Source organism: Trachinotus anak, unplaced genomic scaffold (genome assembly GCF_046630095.1).
Source record: "Trachinotus anak isolate AG129_WGS33_773 ecotype Australia unplaced genomic scaffold, CSIRO_AGI_Tana_v1 ptg000024l, whole genome shotgun sequence".
NCBI classification, from domain to species: domain Eukaryota; kingdom Metazoa; phylum Chordata; class Actinopteri; order Carangiformes; family Carangidae; genus Trachinotus; species Trachinotus anak.
Genome location: NW_027273875.1, coordinates 6,220,586 through 6,240,316, shown reverse-complemented (window position 1 = coordinate 6,240,316; position 19,731 = coordinate 6,220,586). Strand labels below are relative to the sequence as shown.

Sequence of the window (19,731 nt, the reverse complement as noted above, 5' to 3'; positions counted from 1 at the left end):
GTTAGTAGAACACCCCCTCCTCTCTCTCTATCCCTCTCCCTCTCTCTCTCTCCCTCTCTCTCTCTCTCTCTCTCTCTTCAGCTGCCGCGATATTTTCCAGCTCTGGAGCCTCAACCGCACAGCTCGATCGATTCGCATTGATTGTCCCTGACGAGCTGCTCCACTTTCTAGCCAATGTCAGCCAGTCTGCGATCGGGAAGGAGAGAAATGAAGGAAAATCTCTGCCGCCCTGGCGGTGTCATTTCCACACACTTGGGTTGGCCGCCTGCCAGCAGACAGGGCGGCCGAAAGAGGTGGAGTGGACTCTGGGGCCGCGGGAGAGGAGGAAGAGGAAGAGGAGGAGGAGGAGGAGGAGGAACAGGGAAGCGTGAGGCTGATTCCTGTCAGCCTTGCATGAAGCATAACCTCTGATCCCTGCCTCTTTCTTGACAAGGACACGATTAAATAATAATAATAATAATAATAATAATAATAATAATAATATTTAAAATATGAACATTTGAAAATATGTTTTTAGGCACATTTTATTAAAAAAAAGATCAGTGCTCATCCAGGCAGTTTTCTGTCGCTTAAACAATCTGCATGAGAAATAATAATAATAATAATAATAATAATAATAATGATAATAATAATAATGATAATAATGATATGATGGCCATTTGAGCTGCGGCTGTATCACAGACGGCTCCTCCCGGCCGGCAGAGTGGGCTCGGTCAGCTGTCCCTGACCCCACGCTCGGCCCCGCGGGGGCCACGGCTGAAGCGCGCGCGCGCCGCCGCCGTCCGCCGCGGAAAAGTCCACTTCGGTTTTTCCGCGAGGCCCCAGAAATCCATGCGATGTGTTTGCATGTTCCTCTCTGCGAGCGAGGATGTAGAGGTGGGATTGCGAGGACCGAGAAAGCTGGGGGAACCCACGCGTTCAGCCTCTGAGAAAGTACGCTTTTCCGAAATAACTGACGGTGAATATTTTTTTTTTTTTCCTTTCCACATTTGTCATTAACAGGCAGGCACTCTGCAGGATTGTGTCCACGGAGAATAAGCTTTTTTTTTTTTTTTCCTGCCCTTTCTTTTTTTTTTTTTTTTTTTTTGTCACCATTCTGCACGGCAGGCTGAGAGACGGACCGCTCGGACTGTGGAAGCCCTCCCCTCCACTCGGATCTGCTTTGGTAGGTGCGAATAAAATGGGCCCGTGTTTGCAAATATGCAGATACATGGAAGAGGAGGGGTTGGATGTTGGAGTGTGTGTGTGTGTGTGTGTGTGGGGGGGGGGGGATCATACTTTGTGGAAGTCTGCTGAAAGTTGGCATGTCATCTTCTTATAGGATCAAGTTATAGCAGGGTGAACAGGGGCTCCTCTGTGTATCTGCAGACCAGGGGCTACGCTGGTACCGCAGACAGGCTGCCGTGCTCATAGATCACTGAGTCCAGACAAAAGCCAGCTATTTTGATCTACTTCAAATTAAAGATAAGAATAAAGCTTTCGCTCTAAAGACGGCAATTGGGTGGGAAATGGTGTTTCAGCACTGTGCCGGGATGAGGGAGATATTTTGCAAGCTGTTCTCAGTCTTTCAAAGAACAAGCTTCATTTTTCTTTATTTAATAAGTCGCCGCCGGCGCTGATACCGATCGGCTCAATGCTGAACCGAAAGCCCGGTGCTTTATTGTGAATCAGCTGTCAGTAATGCGCACTAAACTTGGCGCTGCCAGTTAATGAAAGAAAAGATCAACGCGCATTAGAGTCGGATCATGCGTGCATTTGACAACAGACTCTCTCTGATCGTCACCCTTTGGTCTTTAATTGAAACTTTTATTTAATCCGCTGTCACCCTGAAATCTGGTAAATGGATGTTACAGTTTTCCGCTCGCGTAGAGGGAGGTGAGGAATTCATTGGCTTTTTGAAATATATATATATATATATTTATATATTTAATTCCAAATGTCATATTCGTCTAATTTTCCTCCACACCTCCCTCTCTTTTTCTCCGGGCATCATTAGAAAGTTCACAGGTAGCTTTTCACCGTGCTACCCGGAGATTTACAGTCAAACCCCCCTACCCTACCCACCCCCCTCCCCACTGCAATCCGCCGCCGGTATCGCAGCTCCAAGTGCTCCATATGTTTGCGAATAATTTGAAGTCGCGGTGTGCGCGGCGTGGCTGTTTCTCCCCCTCTTAACTTTTTGTGTGCATAGCTTAATTAGGAAGAATACAACGCAGCAGGTTACGGACAGTGGATGAAGCCTTGAGTCTAATTATTGTCTCCACGCTTTTTAACTTCCTCTGCGTTTGTGCGTCTGCGCGCGCGTGTGTGTGTGTGTGTGTGTGTGTGTGTGCGCCTGTCCGTGTACGCGCGCCGGTCGACAGGAGGTGGGAGGAATAGAGAATGTGTCGCTCACCGTGGACAGCGCGTCTGCGGACGGAGGACGCTGCGTTTGCATCGTGCATCGCCCTGAACTAATGCGTGAAGTCTTCCCGCGTCTCCAGAGGTGCGGTCGGCTGCTCCAGAGTTGGTGGCCGACCACCACCCCCCCCCCCCCCCCCCCCCAAAAAAAAAATTGCCGTGATTACCTGGCACCTGCGCATGCAGTGACGTCAGTGAAGGAAACTTATTCAAGAGTTGCGCCCGTGAGTCACACATGCACCTGACCGGTCCAGGTGGCTCAAGAGAGAATTGATCGTCAGGTCAGACTCGATCTGTGATTTCAATTAGTAATTTGTATTCAGTTCAGGGTTTTGTTTAGATTTTTGTTCTAAAAAAGATTATCCAAGAACAATGGGAAACACACACTGACCTTAAATGAGTTCCTCCATTCCTCCATAATGTATTGATCAGACCAGTCAACAAATGAACCAACCAACCATTCATCCATCAGTCGGTGGTCACTGTATTGTCCACTGACCTGCATCTGTCTTGTGATTCCTAGTACGGCAGCCGTTGTGACACCAGCCACCTGAGGAGAGAAATCATTTTAAATGATGTGAATTCAAGCTAACTTTTCAAGTTTAGAACAATTAGAAGCTGAGAGCAGCATGTGAGCGTTAAACGAGCTGTTCGTGCTCATACAAGTATCATAGCTCTGTGGCTGTCAGAGGGTACTCATCATTTTTAGTGCAGTGAACCTACAGTCTATCAAAGGACTACCTCATTCGCCAATGATTTAAGCTTTAAAGTTTTTGTAAACGTTGCACACAAAATGAAGACCTCCGCTTCGTTCGTATGGCCTGTCTATGATTCATACACTAAACCTCTGACATATTTATATGTGGTTTTGAATGGTTTTACAATGTTTTGACTCTGTTTAGGGCTTCTGACTAGCTTTGCTTCAGGTATACACAGTATATACAGCAGTACTGACAATTCGCCATTTTACCAAGGGTTATATACCGGACTATGTCTTGGCCAGGACCAGTAGCTCCCTGGAGTGTCCAATCCAGTTGCCTGACAGCTGGTCCTCAAAAACAGTTTTGCACTTGACTCATGTTAAAAGGTAAATTGTTGTTTCTTTGTACATATTAGACAAACAGGATAAAACATGTTAATTAGTGAGCTTCAGAGGTGCTGGCAGGTGGATCTTGTCACTTGTGGACAGAGCCGGGCTAGCTGTTTCCCCCTGTTTCCAGTCTGTATGTGGAGCTTGGCTAACCAGCTCCTGGCTGTAACTTCATAATTAATGTACATACATGACAGAGGCATCACTATTTTCGTTTAACTCTTGGTAAGAAATCAAATAAGCATGTTTCCCAAAATTCTGAACTTTTCCCTTTGAGTGTCTGTCTCAGGTCACCGATACTGAGCTGTGAGTTTCATGTAAATTATTAGATGTGTGGTCAAATAGCAAATAGACAGACAGCAAAAACAGAATTTTTCTTAATGGATCAATTCGGTATTCTGTAGAGCAGAAATATCTGGACACCACATTTCATCTAAACACCACATTTCACACTCACATGACATTTTGACACTGCATTTCTTGAGGCTGTTTGCACAGAATTTTGTAAATGTGCTCACTGACACAGCAGCCATAGTATATGTGAACCCAGACTCAGTTATAAGCTATAAGTTATAATAGTTACGAATCAAAATTAAACTTCACACACAAATTAATATCTTTATATCAACTTATGTGACATTTTTGCTGCACACATTTAAACATTATGGTTTGAAATTCTAATTGAAACACTGCAGATGAGCTTTTTTTAACAAAGTGTCCACAAAAGGACAAAGTTACTGAGCTGACATCAGCTGATTCACCAAAAGAGGGTCCAATTAAGGGGTCTTTACTCAAAGAACAGCAACATTATGTAACAACTAAATGATTTATTGATCATCAAAACTGTGATTCTCCACCATTCAGATTTATTTTCCATAAACTGTAAAAGAAAAACAACAGAACAGATTTTTTGTTTTGTCTATAATGATTTTCTGCAATTATTTTGTTCACCTCAAGCCTCTCAGGCCACACCCATGCTCTCCAATCTTCCGCTGAGCTCATTGGTCGATCTGAAAAAGGCTTCACAGCTGATCATTGGGGCCATCTACATCCAGATCTTTGTCTCCATCTGCTAATCCTGCGCAGCAGGTTTTTGTGCTTACATGTTGTAATATGTGACAACTAATTACAGTGCACTTATCAGGCCAATTCACACAAGTCTGAGGCTTCAATGTGAACCATAGCATTAAAGCTATAATATGTAGCTTTTCCACATCAAAATGGCTAAACAACTAGACCGATGTTGTAATTTTTTTGATTTGTGTACTTACATTATCTTAAATATTTCCAGCAATTTTCAAACCTAGAGAAATACCTGATTTTAGTCATGGTAATGGTCTGTTTCATTTGGTTGCCTGTCAATGGCATCATATTTCCTGTACATGCGTCGATGTCCTGGTTGTCTGCCAGAAGCTCAAAATTGACTTGTTATCCAGTTTTAACCCACATTTTTGAGATACAGTTTTCACACCCTGGTCATTTCCAACCATGTATTGTTAGTCATCGGATATCTGGTCTTAAGATGTCAGAGAAAAAATCCAAGCAAATGTTAGGCAGTTCAGCTCCCTTCCCCTCCGAGATGTCGTGTGCCGTCAGTGAATCATTGACTTTTAATATAAGACTTTATTTGTGTTTCTGCTGGTTTTAAACCAGTGGTCCGTTGGTTATGGAGAGGTGGACACCTCAGTGGATAATTCGGCTGTCGGTAAAGACCTCCTGAACATCTGGACCATAAGTTATCAGAGAAAAAATCAAAACAAAGATGAAATTACATACTGTGCATTTGATAGAGTAAACATGCTTAAAGGACAGAAGAGAACTTTTCACAATTATCTGGTTTTAGGAGACAGTTCACATGAGGACATATACCTCTTCTGTAAATGATGTGCTGAAGGATGCTGTAAGTGGAGGGAGCCAGAGACTATATGCCATGCTCAGGGTAGACGATGAGGGATAGAGTGTGATTGATAGGTCAGTGGGATGGATAGCTGCTGAGGAAGGTGAGTATGGAGCTGGAGGACCAAAGCAACAGCTGTGGTGTGGTGGACCACCTGTGACTACAGTCTGAGCACAACCTGTAAACATGTAGAACACAAATCTGGATACACATGGTTGTCACACAAACTGTTTTCCTTAACAGTCTCTTCTCTTTGAAATTTCTGCCAGGCAACAAAATGTTAAAAAAATACTTTATTCATATCTGTATTGCAGCTGTTGGCCCTTATAATACCTCACATATATCTGTTTGTTTCCACTGTTAACACCACTGTGGTCTACTACAAAACAGTGTGTTGAAAAGCCTACTGAAGAATATAGCTCAGTCGTGCATGTCACAATGATGTGTTCAGTTATAATACATTTAAAATCCCCGACATTTGTCAAATTATTTATATATTACTGTGGAAACAAAGCGAGTGCGTGTGTGTGTGTGTGTGTGTGTGTGTGTCACTCCATTATCGTCATATAGTAGGTGTTGTTGGGATTGACGCAAAGCAAGTCAGAAGTACCCATGAAAAGCATTGTGTCACATCCATACTATCCAGAGGGAAAGCACAGCAGTTGAAACGCATGTCATTTTCATTCGAGGAAGACTTGCCTTTTTAAACCCAGTGGTGTCATCAGCAGGTCAGCTACTGGCTGATGGGACAATGATGTCTGGGCTGAATTATTATGTTACAGCCGATCAGTGATATTTTTGAAAGCGCTCATAAGCCGTGATTGCCAACTTTGTCGCTTTGTAGCGGACTTGAGAACTCATTTATCCTAGCTATTGATAATGTGCCAGTTCATTAATTATGTGGAATACTCAAGTCTTTTAGCACATTTACTGTATTTAGATCATTGATGAAGCAGTTGGATCAGAGCTGGATATTCTCCCAGGCCACAATTAATCAGGAAATAGTGCTGTTGTACAAGCGGCTAACCAGATTTATTTTTATAAATGCGCAGTTGCCATAGAGTTCAATTAAGATCTCAGTGAAAAAGCACCTTGAACAACATTAAAATATTCATAACTGACCCCTAAATACCTAATTTTTCTGTTCCAATATTCCATAAAACCATACAAATCCCCTTGTATCCCTCTGATGATTTGCACTGCTGTAATGCATTCAGCCACAACTGAGCAGAGATGCAGTTAGTGCTGAGATGCTTTTGGGAAACTGGACCCTGGTCAGTGGTGTAGTGGGAGAAACTGAAACTATGGGGCTGAGGGGCTGCGGAGCTGGCTCTGGTTCACTGGCGCCACATCCCCCTGAGCTGGTGAGAATGTGGGGGCTGTGCTCTTGCCTTTGAAGCTTTACCTCCCACTAATTCTGGCCTTCCAATTTCCACACACTGCACAGACACCCCCCCCCCCCCCCCCCCCTCCATCCTCTTCCCCTCCCTTTCCCTTTGTTTCCCTTATAAGGACTGGCCCGGCCATTTCCTCAGCTTTTCTGTGGGAGGTGGTATGCTTGTTTGTGAACACAGACAGGTCAGGAGAATAGCAGCATAGTTTTTTTTTCATAGATGAGCAGTCACAGGAATCTTACGCTAAAAGCCTGTGGATGCATGCATCTCTCTGCAGTGGGGAGTCTCACACTACAAGCCTAGTGAACCCGTTTTATAAACCTCACCACTCCATTTAATCTACCATTTCACCAAAATATATTGTGCTACAGGTGTGGTCTTTAAAACTAATTAGGTGGAAAGTAATTGACTGACACGTTCAAATGACAGCAACCAAGAGGAACCAAAAGTTCATCAAAGAAAATGAACTTCCTTGGTTCTGTTCCTTGGCTTTGGGAAAATTTTCAGCAGCTTCCCAGATTCTTGGGTGACACAAGATTCACAAGGTTATACACTCAGATTAATGACCATGTAATTGATAGTCAGTAATGCTTCATGTATTAAGTGACTAAATTGCATTAAATAAACTTGGTTTATTTATACAGTAAAGCATTCAAAGCAAGTCAGATCAGTCTCAAAAGCGAGCTCTACAGGTCGTGTAAAGGGACACTATTAAAGATATGACATGATACTGATACAACAGATCAATAGGTTAAAGAGGTCTTACAGAAGTTCACCTGGGCATTGTGTCTACACAGGTAGTAATGATGATTGTGGAATTGTGTCCAGCATTGTAGAAGGTCACACCACAGATTCAGGGACTTTTCGGTAATGACTGCAAAAACTGTGTTTGTTTATGAAGTGCTGCATATAAAGACACTGGTTTGTATGTATGAATGTTTTAACTTAAAGTGCAATATATACATATACCTGTAGCTTTTAGTCTTTTAGTGAAGAATATAAAACTGATATCAAATGTTAAAGTGATCTTTGGTTATAGTACTTTAGAGTTTGTAATTTATGTAGTTTACCAAAGCAATTACAATTACAATACAACTTAATTAATTAGATTTCTTTTGTGCTTATAATTCTTTTTCTTTGCTAACCAATCAGAGAAACACCAGCGGAGCAGGTGTTGATTCACCGGTCAGGAGTCTCTGAGGTTTGATTTGTAGATTGATGTGTTAAAACACGAAGCAGAGATGCAATTAAAGCTTGTGATTTCCCGAGGTTGAATTTTAATTTATTATCAGCTCATCTTGATCAGTGTTTTTTGGGCTATAAACGAAAACGCTGGGTGACCCCAGTTGAAGAATTAATTTTGAAAAACTAATTTCATTAGGCTATGAGCGTCACTAACTGAAAATTAATTTTCATCTCAGTATTTAATTCAAATGTTTGCATAGTTTAGCATTACAAAACATCATTTGACATGTTTGCCTTCAGACGACAGAGAATTATCACGTAAATCTGTAGCTTCCCTCGGACCTGCACTGTGCAGCTTCACTATCACTGTTCTCATAGCGCTGTTGTCAGCCACAGAAGGCTCTAAAAACCTACTGTACACTCCCTGCTCAGCACCAAACAGAGGACAGTAACAGTTAGCAACTAGCTGGTGGAGCATGTAACAGCTAAAGATTCTTTGGTATGGACGAAAAACAAACCGAAAACTGAGAGGTCTAAAACAAATGAATGCTAATGTTGCAAACTGTTTGCTGGTAAGTTCAACATGTCAGTTGTGCTCACAACTTAATGTCCACTGTCCCAGAAAAGAAAATGATTTCAATGCAGTTACAATATTATGGTTTAGTGGAAATCATAGTAGAAAAGTGGAAACTGTTGTTCTTGAATGTTGCAGTGTTTAGGTAAAGTGATCGCTAAAGAGTAATTGATACACATCTCCTCTCTCTCTTGTGTTAAGTTTCCAGACGGCCCATGGAAGACCGTGGATGAGGGCTGAGCTGTAGTACGGGCAGAAGGCTCCGGGGCCTGTCTGTTGTCGGCTGGTTGATTGGTCCATTGAGGTGAGGCATCACTCTCACCGGGGCACAGAACGGACCGAGAAAAGGTCTTTGCTCCCCCTCCTCGCTCACCCCTGCCCCCTTTCCACCCTCACCCCCAACCCAGGCACACACGCTCTGGACCATGTCTACCGGGCTGTCGGAGGGGGGCCGGACAGAGGACCTGGAGCGGAGCAGCTGCAAACAGGACTCTCCTGTTACAGAGCGCAGGAACCGCAGTGGCATCATCAGTGCGCCCCTCAGTAAGAGCCTTAAGAACTCCCGTACCCTCTCACAGTATACAGCAGTCTCCTCCGCCACCACCAATGGACACACGGACAATAGTGAGAGTAAGAGCCACTCGGCCAAGCCTCAGCCACCCCCGCAGCCCCAGCCCACTGTCTCCGCACTGACAGCAGCCAAGTTGGACCGAACCCTAGAACAGGTTCTGGAGGGACAGAATGGCCTGCTGCACTTTGCCCAGGCAGCAGCACTGTTAAAGCGGGCCGGTATGGAGCACATGCTCTTGCCTGGGGGCATGGGAGTGGGAGTTGGCGGTGGAGATGGAAGCTCGGGGGCTAGCGACTTGGAGGGTACGTCTGTCACGGACGCCGTAGGTGGTCCTGTTGACTTCCCATATGGAGTAGGGGGTGGCTTCCCCTTCAACCCGGGGCTTTTCATCATGACGCCGGCTGGAGTGTTTCTGGCAGACAGTGCACTACACATGGCCAGCCTGGCCGAGTACCCAGCGCAGAGTGAGCTGGCCTCTGCTATCAACTCCGGTAAAAAGAAGCGAAAACGTTGCGGCATGTGCCCACCTTGCCGACGGCGGATTAACTGCGAGCAATGCAGCAGCTGCCGGAATCGCAAAACAGGCCACCAGATCTGCAAGTTTCGCAAATGTGAGGAACTGAAGAAGAAGCCCTCTGCTGCTCTGGAGGTAAGAGGGTGGTGGTTACGGTGTGTCTTTGCTCTTCAGGGTTCTCCAAAAAAATAATCTTGAGGGGTTTTGAGCCAAAGAGTCACTACAAAGCGTCAATGCATTTACAAAAACTAACAATATTTGGATGCAGTAACCATTACCAATTGTGAAAAACCAGACAAATAGACATAAGTTTATCATCATGGGATATAAAATTTGGAGATGATCCACACTGAGGAACTGGAGGATTGTTTTAAAATTACTAAAGAGATCTGCAAACCTCATAAACAAATTTAATCTTCACATCTGAAAGCACAAAGGCCTTTGGGTTCATACCTGAATGTCGTTCCCCTTTAAGGGAAATAGTACAGGGGGGCTTTTTGGTGGGATGATGGCTCCACAAGCAGGGAAATGACAGGTGGTGAGGAGTGTGGTGGGTATGTGCAGGGTAAGGATGCACCATGGGGTCTCTTTAATCTGTCCACCATAACCACACCATCACCCTGCCCACATCTTTCAATCTGAGGACTAATTCTCTGGCCAAAACACAAGATTGTTTGTGTTTTTCAAATACACCTACGAAGCGTAGTTCCCCACAGTGGACCTTTTTGTTTGGTCACATCCACATCCTCTTTGTGCTGACTTGTGCTGATTGTACAGAAATGTAAGATAGATGTGTGGATGCAGGTTGGCAGTAATTGAGAATATGGGTACAGTATGTTTGTGCGTAAGTGTACATGCGTGGGTATGTTTGTGTATGTTTGTGCATGTAACAAGGCCCATCTGGCCACCGAGCTGTCATCTGGAGCACCAGGTGTCAGTGCGGCACACGCGCCCCCCTTTCGCTGCCTTTTGCTGTCCTTCTCTCCGGTGACACTCCTGCTCATCTAAATGGCCCTCCAAACTTCCTGTCTGTTACCTCCATCACACGCGGTGGCCTCACTAACCCTGACTGTGGTGACAGAACGACCAATCATGAAATCAATTTCAACAGATGTTCCATCTCAAAGGAAATAAACTTTTGTGATCAATGGATAATAGTGTCACTTTGGCATTACATAATAAACTGATAGATACGTAACACAGCGTGAGCATGAACCAATGGAGAGGTCTCTGGTCTAATTGACGCAAACTGGATCTGTGCTTCAAACCGCTAATGGCTTTACTTCTTTCTCTTTCTGATGGTGATTGAGGGTGACAGCCTGGACTCTTGTTTGTAGGCTGAAAGGTCGGTTGTTCAATCTCCATGTGCTGATGATGGCCATCCACACTGAAATGCTCCTTGAAGGGACAGTTTTGTTACTGGAGAATTCTGAGTTAAAAGTAAGTGATGAAAACCTTGTGGAGATTTAAAATATGTTTAGGTCAGGTAATCCAGCGAACTGAAGACCATGGCTGGTTTTTATTGAGTAATAATGTAGGCACAGGCTGATGTGAAAAGTCTGTGTACATCATCACAACAGTAACTGAATATACAGTACCTACAGTAACCGTTCCTATCGGCAGCAGTTATTATCCTAGAGCAGAAACAATACGCCCATTAATTGATAAGTTGATTGACATAAAAATAATTGGCATCTGTTTTGATAATCAATTTGTTTCAGTAATTTGTCAAACAAAGCTTGTGAATGAATGGTGAAAATTCTCTGATTCCAGCATCGCAAATGAGAGTATTACCTGCATTTTCTTTTTTTTCTTTTTTTTTGTCATACTTGCCTCTGTAAAGTTGTGATTTTTTGACATTTTTTTAAAAAGTTCACTAACTTTTGATTTTTAACTAAACAATTAATTGAAAAAATAATTGGTAGATTAATCAATCATGAAAATAACTGTTAGTTGCAAATAAATCAGTGACTGTCTCGATGTCACTGATTTGGGGAAGAACAGATCTATAACACTTTAAAAACATGTGGTAACGTTTGAAAAATAATGGGCAACAACAAAAAGTGTACATGAGCTGTAGAGCAGTAAATGAGATACAACACTGAAAAAGTGTGACGTGGTCCTTTAATAGTGTGACATTTAAGGATTTAAGAGCTGGTCGTCATTGTAAGCGAAAAAACCTGACTGTCTCGCGTGTTGAGGATCAGACCGATGTGTCTGAATATCGGCATGTCGTTTTCCAGTGTTGTGTTGTTCAGCTGCAAATTGATGAGATGCTTCATTTGTCTCTGTTGATGATTCACCAAAATGGTGAGATTTGTCAGCTTGCAATGTAGGTGGTACGCCTCAATGTCTGTAACAAAAAGGAATTTAATTTTAATTTATGATTTGCAACTGATGTTGGCATAGCCAGTTAGCCTAATACCAGACGTTCACACCATTGATGCCAAACCCAAGGGGGCTTGAATATTCATGAATGTTGATATAGGTCATCATGTTGCTTGTAACGTCACAGTCTGCTGATGAAAGAAACTCCAGGGTACCATAAACCTGCCAAGCCTCCAAGTACCAAGTATAATAGCAGTCTGATTATTGACTTTAGTAATTGTATGGGCTGTAATTACCTTGCACACAGTTTTTACTCCTGACATTTGAGAAGCTCTACTACTCACTAATTTATTTAATGTGTCTGTCAAGCAATTTCCTCTTTTTCAGAGCAGAAATGAGAAGGCAAATCTCTGCTTACAACTAATTTTCACATTTACAGTTTAGTATAACAATGTTAGGGTAATGAGTATTCTTAAAGGATAATATTGGTGTTTTTAAAAGGTTGCAGCTGTAGTATGGGCTACACTTCTCTACTACATCAGTCCTGATGGTGTCTACACAACATCGGTGTAGCTGTCAAAAGCACACAGTGTGGAAAAAACAGCTTTCAGACGTAAACATTGCCTGAAGTAGTCCATCAGACATCAGCGCAAACACAACATTTTATTATTTTTCACCAGGCAGGAAGGTGGATTGTTACAGTCAAGGTGGTCTGAGCATTAAATAGAAATGGACTTGAGGGTCTCATTAATTGCCAAAGCAACGGGTGTATTGCAGGTGCTGAACAGATGAAATATGACATTATACCAACAATGACACAGCCTTCTTGGAGGTCTGAAAGTTTCTGCCGTGCCACAGCTGCACTGAAGGTCACAAGATAGTAATGGGAAAGGCAAGAAACATTCATGCCAAACTCCTGCACATGATGAACCAAACCTTAACCTCAGTCACCTGACAACCTAGTGCAAGAAATAAAATCTTTGTGACAAAATAATCCTTGTAATATTCCTCTGATGTCGCCTTATAATCCGAATGGTTTTACTCAGGTTCTTGACAGTATATTTTGGACTTATTTGTTATATGATAGTTGACTTTGACACTGTAAAGTTTGTACTTCAAGAATGACTTGAAGCAGCAAATCATGAATACATTGTAACACAGCTGACAAATGCACCTGGAGAGTGAATGGGCTATAACTCAAAATGAGACCAGTATTCACATTCAATCAGGAATCCATCAAAGAGGTCTGCAACTGTTACTTCTTTGCTCCAAATTGATTTGCTACAGTAGCACAGTATCAGCCTGTATTTCCACCTGTACAGAGCTCTGACAGTAGTACAACATTTTCAATTTTGCCTGTTTTTTTTGATATATTTCTTATTTTTTTATTCGTCCTCATGTGCTCGTACGTTTCCTTTTAGCAGTCTAGTAGCTGTCTCGAAAGGCTTTGTTATTAAGTCAACAGCTCTCGTTCAGGTGCAGGTGGCAGGTGATTAGATCAGAGAATACAGCCTGGGCCGCACCGTCAGTGAGCGTGATGTCATCAGAACAAGCTTAAATGTCAGAGGATGAGATTCATTGAAGATGTGCTGTGTCAGGAGAGAAAGTGGGGAGCGGAGAGTCAGCAGTAAATCCCAAATGTCAATATTGAGTAGATGATGTAAGATTGTCAATTATAGTATATAGTTTTATTGCCTTGCCTTTGAACAAGGGTTCTGTAAGAGAAATTCCTGCTTCCCATCAGCACCTTTAAAGCACATTGAGGGTGACTTGGGCAGCACCTGTGCCAGAAGAGAAGATCCTCCTGGCTTTCTGAACTGCAGTGAGCCTCAGCTGCAGCTCAAACAGCCCCTGAGTGTCACATTCCCCTTCAATCAAAGACAGGGCGGCACATCCCCGTCTGCTGTGGCTGTTGCACTCAGTGTGCAGTCTCTTAAGGGGCATGACGTCTTATTTAACATGTGTCTTGCGGTCAGTTTGTCAGATGGTTGCGACTGCTTCCTGGCATGTCTGTGTGCACGCACGTGAGCGAAGAGGCTGGAGGAAATATCGCAGCTTCGCTTTTTACTGCGTTTGCATCGCAGGGTTACGCTTGTGTGTTTGTTGAAGCCTGTGAGCGTATACGGGTTGGTACACAAGTGCAGTCCAGCAGCAGTGTGCTTATTTTAAGGGTGTTGACGGTTTCCATTGAAAGCTCATGGCAGCTCAAAGAGGAGCGTAAAATTGGCAAGTGAGGGGGAGTTAGCATGCTGAGGCCTTTGCCACCTCATAGCTCACTGGCTGAAGATGTCTGGATTTATTCTGGGAATGCTACATTTGAGAGAAATAAGTGGGAAGGCAGTTCCTTTCTGCTCTGTGTCTGAATACCCTCCAGTGGTGTCAGTCTCAGCAATGCTGTTCAACACAGAGCGACAGAAGGAGAGTCAGGATTAGGAAGTTGTAGTGTACCTTGTTTTTACTTGTATGTCACTGTATTACACTCAGGGTGTACTGTATATGTGTGTGGGCAGTATTTCAGAATATTATAAGACAGGAGCTGAGTTTTTCTCTTTTGTCTACTTGTTGAATAATATATTTTGTAATGAAATTCTCTGGTGTCGTCAGACACGGCTAACACCCGAACATACTTGGGGCCACTTTGCCCCTATCATACATTGACATGGGCGTGGCGTAGTCCCTCATGGTCTTTCCTGCCTCCCAGACACCGTACACCAGACAGTCAGGACAGAGGAGACTCATGCAAACTGACAGGCATGCAGACTGACACTGAGACACATGGATGTGTGGGCAAGTTGCTGGGCAGACTGAGGGACAAGTTGGAGTGGACAGAGGAGGCTAAGGAAGACAGAGAGAAAGAAAGCAGTGAGGAAGCCAAGGTGTCATACTGATATCTGGATTTACTGAAAGAGAGACATATGTGCAAAATAAAAATATTTTAAAAGATTTTGTCATTTGCAGGTCAGCAAAACACTATTTCAATGAGTGCATTTCAACATGTAAATGCAGTCATTTAAATGCTATTGAAAAAAATCAGTATACAAAAGCTTGACATCCAAATACCTTTCAATTTTTAACCAAATTAGCCCAACTCCATGGGTATTGAGGGTCAGTGTGAAAGATTTGGAGCACCAGCTTTAGCATTTATCACCATTCAAACATGTCCACCATCGCCTCTGGTATATTTACAACAAGAGCTGGAATGAGAAAGTTAATCTGCAGCTGTTAAGATAATCGACTAATTGCCTGTAATTTGTTTTTAAGCGAAAACATGTCACATATCATGGTTAGTGGAATAACAGAGGACATCACACCACTGTGGCCTGGTTATTCTTTCACTATTTTTTTTTCATGTCATAGACTAAGTGCTAATAATCATCAAATTAATAAAAAAAAAAAGTTAGCTGCAGCTGTATTTATGCCAGAGACACGCATAATTAACTGCTACAGGAGTTATGGGTCATACTAATAGATCAGCTTGAGATGGCTGTGAGATGTATGTAATGGTACAGTAAGAGAAACTGTAACATTTCCCTGTTCTTTGAACAGAAAAAGTGTTACAGCCCTCATACAATATGTGGATGAGGAGATTCTTTGTGTTCATTGTGTCAGTTTGTGTTTTTTTTCTTGTAGGTGTCCGTGAGGGAATTCTCACAATTGTGGATGATGAAGCCATGAAAACAATAACCAGACTGCTCAATGGTGCCCTGGGGCAAAAACTGAATTCACGATGGCTTAAACTGGCTAAGAGGAATTTGCATCAGTAACACCTAACAACATGCACTGTACTCTGAAAGGCCATTATAAATGATGGTGGATTTAACTCATTGTTTCCGTTTTCTGCTTTTGCGGCGCGAGTGACACACAAACTGTTGGCGCTACGCTAAGACAAATGTGCTTTCCTTGTTTGAAAAAACACATCCATCGATTATAGTGATTGGCCACTTCACACCCACGGATCCAATCTGTTTGAACCTGTGCAATCAGTGTTGGTGAAGGGAGGGTTTTTCTGTTCCTGAGTGGCTGCCATTTTTCCATTGATTGCACATGTTTGATAATGAGGAAAAAACAGCATTTACAGTTCAACCGAGGGACATGTTGATTTTCTTCCCACACATTACGTCATGGTCACTCCGGCCTTCACCAGGCTTTTGACATCTGTGGCAGCGCCAGATGTTGCTGTCCTCTGACTGTCTTCTGAACAGCTGAGTGTTGCTGCGGAAAGGTCATCACAGAGATGGATGAGGGGCCAACTATACTTAACACACAGACCATAAAATAATGTGGCAATATGCTGCTGTTAACCTCCAGGTTTGTGGTTCATATTCAGCCAAAAAGCATTTCCTAGACGTGCAACATCCTGTGCATGTCCATGAAAGCTACAAAAATGAGCAGCTCCATGAACGCATCCAATCGAAACCTGCATCCGTCGAACTGCATTTGCTACTTCTATGAGAAACTGACATGAAGTTTGGAGAAGCTGATGTGAACTGGCACACATACATGTGGGCAACGAACAGCACTGTGTCTCTGCTGTCATACTATTCCTGATTGAGTCGATTTAACAAATAAAGCACAGTGTGGGCTATATTTGGCTGAGATCACCAGCGTAATTACCTTATTTGAAGTCTTTTTACTCGAGCAAAAATGTTTCAATTTTGTCAGCAGGAGTTAACTTTCAAAATCAAAGTAAATGAAACCTGGGGAGCATGAACCCCGCTGTCACTCAGTTTCATGTCCAGATATGAACAATAGCATTCAAAAGAACACTGTACCGCTGATTCAAGGGTAGAGGAATGGTTTAAGTGAGCCTGAAAAGTAATTAGGGCTGGTATTGTTTTTGAACAAACTTCAGTGGGCTAATGGGCCATTTTCCTCTGAGTTGCCTTTGTTGAAAAACTCATAATTTCACTGCAGCTGTGCAAGAGTGCCGCACAACAAGACACAAAATTCTAAATCTGATTATGTTCAGGTTACAATTTAAAAAATTTTTTTCCAACAGAATTTGGGGCAGAGTTTTCACAATTTCATCTTTTTTTAATCTTTATACAGCAATACCACAATGTGAATATCAGCGATGTATGACACATACAGTGCATTTTTTTTTCAATAAGATAGGTGTGATCGTATGCATGGGTGTGTGTATTTGTGTTTCCACTCACAGTATGTACGATTCCTTATTAAACCTTCTGCTGTCGGGTACTGATGGAAAAGTGGATCTGAATCCATCGTGTATGAGAATTTTAGTTTAACAGTCTCACTGTTTGGTGTGATTTCGGGGGTGTATTGTGAGTGTCGGTTAATGTGCCACTGTGTGTGGAGGTGTGTGACTGTACTTGAATACATATTGGTTCGGTGTGAGAGTGTGTGTGGGTGCATAAATGTTTGCCGAGCTCCTCCTGCCTCGCTCCAGGCAGAGCTGGCTAACGGAAGAATCCGTGCTGCAGAATGGAGTTGCAGAGGACGCCAGCCGTGCAGCTCCGTGCAGCTCCAGGGACCCGAGTGGCTCTCTATCTCCTGGCTGGCAGGCCGCTGCCGAGCCCTGCAGCTGCATGCATGTGTGCCACTCCTGCTCAGTGCAATCAGACACACAGATAACCACAGTGAGAGAGGGGTGGGGGACGGAAAACGGCATCATCATTGATGATGGTGTGGGAGAGCAACGCTGTGGTGGTGGTTAAATAATAAATGTGGCATATCGGGTTTTGTGTGAAGCCAGGACTGAAGCCCGTTCCTGTGGTGGTGCTGGGGGGAGAGGGGGGCAGCTGATGGACCAAACAATGTAGGATGTAGAGATTTCACACATATTACTCATCCAGGGAGAAAGATTGGAATAGAGCTAGTGCTGAATTGATTTGCTATTTAATCAATTTGTTGATCAACATTTAACATTTAAGTCTATTATTAGCTAAAAAATACCAAACATTCACTGGTTCTGCTTTTGTAAGTTGAAGATTTTCTGCCTTTGTCTGTTGTATAACAATGTAAACTGAATATCTTTGGGTTTTGACTGTCGGTTCGACAATAGCAATTTGAAACATGCAAGTCCTCCTTGGGTTCTGGTAACTTATGTTTTTTGTCACATTTCATATATTAGAATTCATAGAATTCACTAAAAAAGCAATTGATAGATTAGTCAGTAATGACAATGATCATTAGTTTCAGCCCTAAACTGAAGAAACAATAGAAAATGTAGGAACAGGAGGGCAAGATAACGTATGTCTCTGCTGAGGTGTGAAGAAATTGCAGCTTCTCAGTGAAATAGTAGATTTTGTGATTATATTTACGAACACTTAAAAAAAAAAAGTGCTGTTTTTCATTAACAACTCCAACCTCCTCTCTTCTCTTCTCCTCTCCTCCCTCCCCCTCCTCCCTCCCCTTCCTCCTCCCTCCCTGTCTTCTGTTTCTCCAAGAAGGTGATGCTTCCTACAGGAGCGGCGTTCCGGTGGTTCCAGTAGGACTCCTCCTCCACTCCCTACCCAAAGCTCTGCCATCAAGTGCAATGCCAACTCCTGGATTGTCTCCGGAACAGACACTGGCTAATAAACAAACAAGCAACAAATAAAATTATAGGAAAAAAAAAAACAAAACAACAAAAAACAAAAAAACAAAAAACAAAACAAAAACAAAGCAGAAAAAAAAAATCAATCGGGTAATGGATGCACCTACTTATTCCTTGAACCAAAAATGAAGCGTAAAGAAAAGCATCTACGGCAACTTTCATTCCCTTTTCTATGTTTCCATTTTGGTACCTTTTGTCCTTTTTCCAGCAGGTTTTTTTGTTCTGTTGCTTAAACATGGAACTGTTCATTACCAGAAACAGAAATGACGGACTGAGTGTGGACAATCAACTAATTTCTGTGTTTGGTGTTAATGTTGTTCATGTGTGGAAAGATACAGTACTTGTGTAGAGAATGTAAATTTACAGCTATATTTTAAAACTAGTGGCTAATGGCAAACATTATTGTAATTCTTCACCATTATGTTACTTAAACCCTTGTCTGTTTCATTCATTGATTTCATGATTCATTTCGTTGAACAGTTTTCAGACAGATCAGTGGTAAAGGCAACGAAAATGTTTCAAATTTGCGACGCTGTTGATTTCAGACTGAAATGAAACTGAAATGTTAGTGGGCAGATCTCCAGAGACTCTTCACTGGGTTGAAGACGCTGTTTGCCAGAGCCATCACTACTGTAATCTCCTCAATCAGCCCTCCTCTGCATTTCCAAACTTTTCCTTTAGTGAAACTGGCAGCCTTATGTTACTGTGGCCCTACTGAGCATGTGCCAATACTGCTCAGGGCAATAGCACTAAGAGACAGCACTTGCTCTGAGTCAACCCTACTGAACGCACTGAGACAAGATTACATTTTTTTTTGTTTTTTTTTGTTTGTTTGTTATATTTTGTCATGATTTTGTTATGTTGCTGGGTAGCTACAGCTTTTAAAAATAACCAATCTTTGTATTCGTTTAGAAAATTTGGACTGGTTTTGTGAATAAAAAGGAATGCATGTATTCGTGTCAAAATTTACAGCTCTGATGTTTGTCTACTTGTCTATTTGCATGTTTTGTTTTGTTCTGTTTTTTTTTTTTAAACAGCTGGTTTGGCATAAAGAAATATTGAGTATAAATTTTTTCCATAAATTGATGAAACTGTTTCCTTTTCTTTTATAATTGGATGTTATAAAAAAAAAAAAAAAAGAAAAAAAAGAAATTCTGACAGGAGAAGAACTCATTAAAAGTAAATCAGGCGGTGGTGTGGATCACCGTGATGTCCTTGG

General features: G+C 42.4%; 1 protein-coding gene across 6 annotated transcripts; it reads left to right on the top strand.

Annotated features, from left to right (window-relative positions):
- The first annotated feature begins 739 nt into the window (after positions 1-739).
- On the top strand, positions 740-19,481 carry cxxc5a (CXXC finger protein 5a). 6 transcript variants are annotated; one of them, XM_071460974.1, is made up of 5 exons: positions 844-958; positions 1,108-1,165; positions 8,742-8,844; positions 8,948-9,760; positions 18,364-18,657. In XM_071460974.1, the coding sequence occupies exons 4-5, from the start codon at positions 8,966-8,968 to the stop codon at positions 18,406-18,408; spliced, it is 840 nt and encodes a 279-aa protein (XP_071317075.1). In that variant the 5' UTR covers positions 844-958; positions 1,108-1,165; positions 8,742-8,844; positions 8,948-8,965; the 3' UTR covers positions 18,409-18,657. The 6 variants fall into 6 exon arrangements, with proteins under 6 accessions (XP_071317076.1, XP_071317075.1, XP_071317077.1 ...); XM_071460976.1 differs by having other exon boundaries at positions 8,742-9,760; positions 18,367-19,481; XM_071460977.1 differs by having other exon boundaries at positions 873-1,165; positions 18,367-19,481.
- Positions 19,482-19,731: the final 250 nt, after the last annotated feature.